At 43.9% G+C, this 10172-nt stretch overlaps 1 protein-coding gene across 2 annotated transcripts in view; it reads left to right on the top strand.

Annotated features, from left to right (window-relative positions):
• Positions 1-709: 709 nt before the first annotated feature.
• LOC306771067 (rho guanine nucleotide exchange factor 4-like) overlaps positions 710-10172 on the top strand; it is a 69328-nt gene continuing 59865 nt past the window's right edge. The window contains exons 1-3 of one of the 2 annotated variants that reach the window (XM_079260116.1): positions 710-980; positions 8691-8930; positions 9255-9378. In XM_079260116.1, coding sequence (XP_079116242.1) covers positions 8877-8930; positions 9255-9378 — 178 coding nt within the window. In that variant the 5' untranslated portion in view covers positions 710-980; positions 8691-8876. Of the gene's footprint in view, positions 981-3274; positions 3408-8690; positions 8931-9254; positions 9379-10172 lie in introns of those variants that run through there. The other variant, XM_079260115.1, reaches the window with a different exon arrangement.

Below are 10172 nucleotides of genomic sequence, written 5' to 3'. Positions count from 1 at the left end.
CAGACGAGAAAAACCTAAAGAGAAGAGATGAAGACAAATGCGAAAGCTGTAAGGTTGAAGATAAAAACGTAGAGAACTTCGAAGGACTCGTCTCAGTTTTAAATAGATGCAACCGTTTCCATGGTGACAAACACAGAAAGCTTTCGGAGGGTTTAGTAAATAAAGACGTAGATCCACATGAGGATGCGAGGACGTGTCTCAGCATCAAGCAGAAAAATGACAAAAACAGCCCAGAAGAAGCTGGAGCGACTGTCCCTGATGCGGCGAAGTGGGACAGCGAGGTAGAATACACAGACATCTCTGCAGAAAGACTCGACACGGCGACAGAAAGGGCTTCACAGCCGGATGCTGAACTGCTGAATGAGCGGGGTAGCTGCTCGCCAGCACTGCGTGAGGAAAGTCCCAGCAGGTTACTGGAGATCCTTCCTGCCGTAACAAACTCTGAGAAGTTCCGCCTTACAGGCCTCGGCTGTGCCACAGCAGCAGGAGCGCTGAATCAAGAATGCTCTGCAGAGACAACAAACTCTTTTCCTTTGGGTTTACCTGCTGCACCAGGACTTTGTACACCGGCCTCGCCTGTTCTGCCAGGAGACCTGGACAGGGAGGAGCTCTCTGACGGGCAATCGGCTCCAAATCGGCCGCAGAGCACAAGGTCACGATCCTGGTTTTCTTCAGGTCAGACCCAGGAGTTAAGTCCTAATCGCTGGGATGTCTGGGATGCTTGGCCAGAAAAAGCCAGGTTCCGTTCTGCAGAGGAGACTGGATGTGTAGAATCAGGACTGGACTCAGCTGAGTCCCAGTCCGACTCTGGGAAGAGGTCTGGGGAATGTCTTCCTCATCCCTCCCTCTCTGACAGCCGAGGAGCAGAGGATTCCTCCCAGAGGAGGGTCGGTTCGCCCTGCCCTCCTCTCCGACCTAAAGAGGGCCGGAAGAGGGAGGACGGTCATGCTTGTCTTGACCGGGACCACGTTGTGGAAACAGTAAGTAAAGACCATCTACTGGAGTCAGACGTTTTGGACAGCAGCGGGTCGGGAATTGTCAAAGCCGTTACCAATGATCCCCATGCCGGTTTTACTCCGCCTCTGTGTAGGAATAGAGAAGGAATGTCAGCACATCATGTTTCTGCCGAGTTCACGCAGGACAGCATTGTAGAATATCCAGACGTAGATCAACAGACAAGCACACACACGCCTGCCGGCTCCGATGCTGGTTCCTGTAAGCACGACGAGCTGGAGGTGGAGACACCTGACCCTACCTGTAGCCTGAAGTCCTCTCTTTCTGTGTCAGACTCCAACAGTAACAGCAGGGCAACTGTAGAGGGGGTGTGGAGAGAGGGGGGTGTTGGGTGTTTCTCAGAGGCAGCCCAGAACAAAAGCAACAGTAACGGGGAAATAATTTACTCCCTGTTTGAGGAAGATGAGGCCAAGTCCCTGGAAGAGCCTGAGTCTGAGCACAAACCCTGCTGGGACAGTCAGGACTTGGTCACTGAGGTAGGAGATAGACACAGTCATGTATGCACAGATCCTCCAGACAAACCAGCAGATCTGCAGGAAGAGTGGCGTCTGGAGGTCAGCAGAGTCCTAGAAAGTCCAGACGGTCACAACTCAGAAAGAAATGAAGGCCTCAAGGCCTTAGTGTCAAGTTCAGGCTCAAATAAAGAGTTTAAAGACCAGGAGAGTTATTTCAAGCAGGCAGGAGATCGTAGCTCGTCAAACCCATCAGAGGACTGCAGAGTTGAACCCAAACAGACCACACAGGTAAGCCTGCCAGACCCACAACTAGCAGCGATGCTAGCGAGCCCCGATATCTGCTGCTCTCTGCCTCCTGGTAACAGCTTGCTGCCAATACCAGAGGCTGATTGTTCCATGGAGGAAAGTATGCCAACAAAGGATGATTTAGACAGAGATAAAAAGGAAGAGCAGGAGACCGTAAGGCCTCATGGGGAAGTTGAGGATATCGTTAACCTATCTGGGTCCATCTCCGGCTTCAAGCTTCCTCACCACCAGACTGGGGAGTCTGAGATGAACCCAGTTAGTCCTGTCCCACATGGTGGTAGTGACAAGCAGTGCAGACATGTGTCCATCATCACGGCTAGCGGCAACGGCGAAGGGTTGAAGCATCCTCAGTTTGATCTTTCAGCCAAAAGAACCAAATCTAAAGGCAGTCAGAATGGAGAGAAAGCCTCCAAGTTATCTGTGTTAGTTAAAATGCCGTCATTTAAAAGGATGAAGGGCTCGAAAGCAGACAAAAACGAGGGGGTACCTTTGGCTTCATCTGATGCAGGTAGCGAGGGGTGTCTATTGGAGCAAGGTCCACAGTGGGACCACTCAGACGATGAGGTCTTTGTCAGTCAGTCAGGGCACCAAACATGTTCCTCAGGGCATAACGAGGTAGACAAAGAGGAGAGTAGCTTCCTTCCTTCCTCTCCCAACACCTGCCATAACCATGAGGTTGTAAATCAAGGAACTGGAAGTGAGGAGAAGGGAGGCCAAAGTTCGGACCACCTCTTGTTGGAGATCCAGTCACCTAATGGGCAGGGCTGCAAAAAGAGCAAGAGCAATGACAGTTTAAACATCTACATGCGGTTTGCACAAGCGCACAAGTCTCTCTCCAGCCTGTTCGAGTCGCTGTCGCTGGACAAGGAGAACGATGAGCAGGCCGCTGCGGAGTCTGCTAAAGCGAAACAATCCTGGAAGAAGCTACGGAGAAGCATGGAGGCCGAGCAGCTGAAGAGAACCTTTTCTGCGCCAGAGGGGGACGGTAGCACGTCTGAGCATCAAGAATTCCCCTCCTCCCTGCTTCTGGACAGACTCACCAGCCCGGGATCCCCGTCCTTCCTCCGAACGCTTCGCCACACCGATCCCATCGCCAAGCGGGGAGTTCCACAAAGGAGCGGCGGCGAAAATGGATGCAAGTCTGAGGGGCCAAGGAGAAAGTGTCCACCGAACAGTCTACCTACCACGCCGAGCCTGTCCAGCCCACCTCCGCTCTCAGATGACCCCTCCGCCCAACGCACAAGTCCCTTTTCCCCCATGAGTCCCTGCACATCCAGAGGTAGTCATCAGCATTTGCCATCTTTGTCCAGATGCCACACACTGTCCAGCGACGACTTTCCTGGCCCCCCTCTCCGTCCAATGAGCCCCAAACCAAACAGCCCAAGACCTGCAGCTCAGCGCAAAATGTTCCGCTATCCTCACCCAGCAAGGGCCAGTTCTCTGTGTTCGGTGCTTCGGGGCCAGTCCGTCAGTGTGGAAGGACTGACGACCCCCCCTGAAAGACCTAAGACCCTGAAACCCTCTGCCAGCCCTCTGGGTCTCAGTTTCAGTCCTCTGGATGCAGCAAAGGGCAGAATAGACAGTCAGTCGCACATCTGCCTCTTTGAAAGCAGCTCCATCAGTGAACTGGAGGTAAGAAACACCAAGTTTGTAAAAACAGAGTTTTTCAACATGTTTGCAGAATTTTTGGGAAAATAATCCTCCAGCATAATATCCCAAAAAGGTTTAGATGCAGTTTAAAATGTAAATAAGAACAGAGTGCAATGATGTGCAAATGGCACATTTTAGTTCCAACAGATCATAAACATCAGATCAGAAGATGAAACTGAGACATTTTAACATTTCATGCAAGATATATGAACTCATTTTAAATGTGATAGCTGCAGCAGTGATTCCCAGTAGAGAGTCTGTCAATGCAGTGCTTCCTGAAGATTAAAAAACATTCAGTTTTGTCCCCAGCATACAGAGATTCCTCATAATTCTCTGAATATTTTTCTGTAACAGTGCAGATGGGGCTCTTCCAAATCTGGGGAACATTTTTATAAAACTCTTACAGGATCTTCTGACCCAGTTTGTCTCAGATTGGTGAACTCCTGTCCATCTTTCTCTGAAATGCCTCTTTCATACCCAGCCATGCTAATGACCTCTCACCAATTTAACCTGATTAGTTGATAAGTTCTCCTCCAGTTGTTACTTTTACAGCCTCTTGTTGCTCCTGTTGCAGCTGTTTACAGATGTTTTGCCACATCAATCGGCCCAAATTTTCCATAAATGTAAAAATGTCTCGGTGTGTTTCTTTATATTCTCTGTCAGAACTGGAAACCATTGTGTTCTGTTTTTATTTACATTTTCCACCCTGTCGCTACTTTTTGGGAATTCTAAGTATTTTGCTATAAGGTGACCTTGAGTGACAAAAAAGGTGCCTATAAATTAAAATGTATAATTATTATTAATGTACAAATTTGTACAATAAAAGCTCAGATGTGTTTTACAAGGATCTTATTTAGTACTTTATGCATACACTTACAATGCTATAGACATATAAATGCCACAGAACCTTCAGCTAAACAGGAGCTATTAAAGTTTAATTTAAAAAGACGATAATAAGAGTTTCTCTCTTCAGCTTAGAGAAAATGAATGGATGAATTCTGGTGTTCTGGTCTTTCTGTGTAGCTTTAAAAAAGGACTTTCACTCAGTAGATCTGTCGTAAACGGCTACACCAGGATATCTTCAGCGCTAGCACCCCCCTCTGGCTTCCTCCCACAACAAACACATAAAAAGCCCTGTGGTAGCAAGCTGCCGCTTCATTTTTTTACACAGAATAAATCTCTCTTTGAGCCTAATACAGGACATTCATCAATAAATTAAAGCATATATAAATACTCTATGAGTTTCTAGTGACAACTTCAAAACAAATGCTGTGCGTTCAGCATATATAGAGATGCATGAGCTACAGAGACATAAGGGTGAAATGGAATTACTGAGGTGTTTAATTGCAGCCCTACAGGAAACAGAAATCTGTGTATAAAAGGAATTAAATAGGATTTTCATATTTGCTGGACATTTTAACCCAATATACACATTTTTTAATTAAAATGGCACAAGTATGAATAGCATATCGAGAAACTCAGACGTAATTTCATGAAAATTATATGCTTATTATGTTACATACCAACAATAGCTGGCGAAACCTGAGACCAGAACATGTTTACTTCTGTTTTAATTAATTATTACTTCTCTTTTTAACAAAACAGAGTGATAGAATAAAATGAAATATAATAGAGTAAAATAAAATAAAATAAAACACGTCTAAACCTAAAATTCAGTTGGACTTCTTTCAGCTTTGGTTCCAGCAGATTAGCTGTGTTATTGTTTCAATAAGCTTCTGCAATGTCTTAATATTAACATCCAGTGTTACATTAATAATTCACCAAGGTCTTGTATCCATGATTAGTGGTGTAGCGGTGTGGCTCATTGATGATATGACATAATGGCTAGAAGACATTATGACTATAGATTGTTATGACTAGCAAATGTTCTAGGTAGCGGACATTATGGCTATCAGACATTTTGGCTTGCAGTCGTTATGGCTAGTGGACGTTATGGCTAGCAGATGTTATGGCTAGCGGACGTTATGGCTATCAGACATTTTGGCTAGCAGATGTTAAGGCTACAGGATGTTATGACTAGTAAATGTTATAGGTAGCGGACGGTATGGCTATCAGACATTATTGCTAACAGTCGTTATGGCTAGTGGACGTTATGGCTATCAGACATTATTGCTAACAGTCGTTATGGCTAGTGGACGTTATGGCTATCAGACATTATTGCTAACAGTTGTTATGACTAGTGGACGTTATGGCTATTAGACATTATTGCTAACAGTCGTTATGGCTAGTGGATGTTATGGCTATCAGATGTTATTGCTAACAGTCGTTATGGCTAGTGAACGTTATGGCTATCAGACATTTTGGCTAGCAGATGTTAAGGCTACAGGATGTTATGACTAGCAAATGTTATAGGTAGTGGATGTTATGGCTATCAGATGTTATTGCTAACAGTCGTTATGGCTAGTGGACGTTATGGCTATCAGACATTTTGGCTAGCAGATGTTAAGGCTACAGGATGTTATGACTAGCAAATGTTATAGGTAGTGGATGTTATGGCTATCAGATGTTATTGCTAACAGTCGTTATGGCTAGTGGACGTTATGGCTAGCAGATGTTTTGGCTAGCAGATGTTAAGGCTACAGGATGTTATGACTAGCAAATGTTATAGGTAGTGGATGTTATGGCTATCAGATGTTATTGCTAACAGTCGTTATGGCTAGTGGATGTTATGGCTAGTGGACGTTATGGCTAGCAGATGTTATACCTAGCAGGCAATATGGTTAGCAGCAACAAGTTTAAGACAAATCATTGCTTTAAGACCCTTTTCTATCATAGAAATGTCCTATCTGTGAGGACTTCGGCTTCCCAGGTGAAAAATGTAATTAGTCAAAGACATACTATGCTCCTTAAACAAGATCTGTTCCCTCTGTAGCCCCACCCCCATGGACCCGCCCCCTTCACATTTGAATGGAAGAGCTGTCTTGCTGAAAACTCATTCTGGATAAATTTTGGTCAAACCAGGAGATTCCTACTGAAAGTGTGAAAGCCTTCTGGTTCTTTAGGAAACCAGAAACTACTCGCTGCATTAACTGGGGTTGCTCTACCTTGTAAATACCTTGTTGCGCCTGAGTGGAGTGATTATCCAATAGGAGGCTTCTGCTTATTTGCTTAGTTAAATCCAGGAGGCCACCTTTTTTTAACCCGGCAGTATGTATTGAGGTCAGAGTTGAAATATCTTCAGCATTCATTCCCTCATTCGTTTCACAGCTAACATTTCTCTGTGTTGTTTTTTTCATTTGGTTCCATGTTTGTTTACCACTCAGTTCCATATATTTACCTGCAGAATGTTGCATTATCATAACATTTTATCCATCATCCAAACCTTGCCTGGAAATTGTGTCATTGGACTAAAAGATCTAACTGGTTCAAACCACTTCTGATGGTTAGAGGGCCTGACACCATTAACCAACAACTGTGAAGGGTCAGAGAGGAAGGACATGTAATAAAACTCAGAGCGCAGGGAGATCTCTCTGCAATCCCTCTGTTAATAATTCAGAAGAAGCCTGAAGTGACGCGAGCTTGGTAATGCCCTCGAGCATTCACGTTTGCTGAGAAAGAACAGTGCCTTCCAGGAACACGAATCACGTTTAATACAAAGACAAAGATCAAGAAAAATAATGAAAGTAATATAAAACGTTTTAATTTGTTCTTATGTTAGTTAGTAGGAGGACATGACTAAAGAGGTCAGCAAAAACAACAATAAAGGTTTTTTTGTTGTTGTTGTTTATCAAAGACACTAAAAAACAAGTGTTGATGAAGGCAGTATGGGAAAGTTAATAACAGCTAATTAGGAATAATTATGTGAGACAGTTTAACTATGTTAATTGTTAAAAAAGGAAGATTCAACAATTCAAAGTGTTTTATTGTGATATGCACAATAAATCCAGTTTCCCAGTAATTTCATGTTTATGGGAATGCTGAATAGTTATTAAATTGTAAAAAAAAACGAAAAAAAAAAAAACAAACAAAAAAAAAAGAAAAAAAAAACAAAGAGCAAAAGAAAACACACAAAAACAGGCTATTTAATAGACAGCTGTGGAAACACGTACATGTAGTTCATTGGCTCTACATTGAAATAAAATAAATAATAATAAAAAGATAAATAAATACATAATATTCAAGGTTTTAGGTTTAAATTAGATTATATTATTTATTAACATGATTTAACTCATTATCATTTGTGGTTGTAAATTTGGTTTTTGGGTTTATTTAGTTTATGCTCAACTTTCCACTGAACAGGAAATATAAATAATATGGACAGTAATTTGTATAATTATTTATTAATCTGAAGCCATTTAACTAATTTAAGAACAAAATTAACTAAAATCATTTGTATATATTTGATATACCAGTTTAACGTTATTGTGTCCACTAGGGGGCAGAAGACATGCACTGGACTGCATCCAACAGAGCAAAGTTCTCCCATCTGGTGATCTGAGGTGGCAATTCCTGGTCCAGAAAGTAAAAGTCCAGTCCGGCAGCTGCTCCGACCAGTCACCAAGCCAGCTGAATTTAATGAGCAGAGTTTATTTGCCGGATAAACGAGCCTGTTAGTGAAAACATCTGTTCTAAACGTACAGGTGGATCCAAGAACATGGCAGGACGTTTACTTTCTGGACCAGGAATGGCCACCTCTGGTGGTGATGAAATGGGTCCCAGAAACTGTGCCAGTGACAAATTGATGATAAATGAGGTGTTAATATTTATTGCCTGGTGGAGATTAAACTAAAACTTTATAACTTTAGGCCCAGTTTTCTGAGCTCACAGAGCCTTTTGCTTCTTTCTTTTCCTCTGATGCTGAAGTCAGAACTTTAACCATCAAATAAAACATCCTTTCAGCTGATGTTTCTGTCTATTTTCTTTAATTTAACTTTATTTGAGTTTTATTTCCAGGTTTGAGGTTATTAGAGTCTACATTTATGGTACAGTAAGTGTAGTTCAGTGTGATTTGTTATCTGAAATGTCCAAGAACTTGTGGTAAAACAGGGTTTTATGTGCTTCTTGATGCATTTATGGGGCAGACATGTGGCTTGTGCATTGATGTGCTATAGTTTAGAACTATTGGGAAGGGTGTGTATGTGTGGTTTTATAAACCAGATGAAATGCTGCTCATGCACAGCCGTAACCTGGTGTTGGATCAGCACCGCTACCTGACCTGTTTAGCCAGATCTTTCCTCTGTGTTAAACGGAGGAGTTGCTTTCAACACGTGGCTGAGACTAACCAGCAAACTGTGCACTCACAAGGTTGATAAAAGCAGTGGGCGACCTTCCAGCCGCTGCGCAGGCAGAAAGCAGCTGGAGCTGCAGGTGGAGAAGGCTTCAGGAAGGCCTCTCGGCTGGCCGGCCACCGGCCGCCAACCAAGGTGGAGGTTCTCAGACGACCTCTGGATCGAGGAGCAGAAGCGATATAAATGCAAACTGGCGAGAAGGATGCGGGGCAGCGTGGGCCAACTCAACGCTGTCGTGTCTGAGAAGCTGGAGAAAGTAAGATGTGGCCACAGCGCTGAGATCTGCCAAAGCAGAGATCCAAACCTCGGGGTGCTTTGGAATCCTCATTTCTTTCCACCTCTGCTTCACTTCTACTTTTCCATTCCTTGTCCTCCGACTTTGCCTCGGATATGGCAGCATCTCTGTCCTCCCTGCTTTCTTCTTCAGCTCCTCATCTGGTTCACTTTCATTTACACCTTTTCATCTCGATGTTTCATTTTCTGTCCGTATTGTTCATGCACGTCCCGTCCATGACTTTCTGTTATGTGTGAGATTAAACTGAAAACGCCGGTGATTTACGATAACCCTCCATTCCCACAGACCGACGCCACCTTGGAGCCCATCGAGGCCTTCCGTGGGATGCTCCTGAAGACCCACTGCTTCTCTCAGAGCACCCCCATCGGTCTCGACTGCCTGGGTTGGAGAAGAGGGATCTACTGTTCCTGTAAGTACCCCCCGCCGGGCTTTTGTAGGGCATTTTATCGGATCTAAAAGACTTATTCTGGGGAGAATTGTCCTGCCAAGCCGTCGCCTTGATGGTATCGCTTTGTGACCCCAGCTGTGAAACCTGGAACTGGTTCTGGTTTCAGCCCGAGGATCATTGCATGAACTGAAAATGAACTTTTATTCATGACTTTGTTTCTAGTCAGTTCTGAAGAATCATGTCTGTGTGGAAAGTTTCAGGGTGTTTGCCGAACCGCCCGAACACCTTGATCTGCGTGTGTGTGTCGGAGTTGCTCTTTGCAGAGATAATGTTCACATGTTGTTCTGATAAATATATATATCTCCCCAGATATGATCATCACACTTCTTCTGCCGTTACTTTGACTGCAAGTGTTTTCATACAGCAGTTGTGGTTGCAGATAAACTCAGGCTCACAGCACATGTTTGGCTGATATTTTCAGTCTGAACTGATTCTGTTGGATCATTGATCTGATGTATAGATGTAGATCTGCATGTCGTTACATCCCTGCCTGATGAACATAAAGGGACTTATGGTTGGTGACAGTGATTAAGGCAGCAACAGTAGCTAAGAAATGACTAAAAACAACTAAACAGCAGTACAGAAAGCAGTACAGCAGATGGAGTACCAGCAGAGTGAGATGGTGCAGTAAGCGGCTTGTAACTACATGACTGTGGCAGTATACAGAACATAGAAGGTAGTACATGTACACGACTTGGTGGATCCCAACCTCTTCAGCCATAACCTCTAACCATAACATACGCTGGCGTCCTCTG

The sequence above is a fragment of the Telmatherina bonti genome (genome assembly GCF_933228915.1).
Source record: "Telmatherina bonti genome assembly, chromosome: 20".
NCBI lineage: Eukaryota > Metazoa > Chordata > Actinopteri > Atheriniformes > Telmatherinidae > Telmatherina > Telmatherina bonti.
This window is presented reverse-complemented; position numbering and strand designations above follow the sequence as displayed.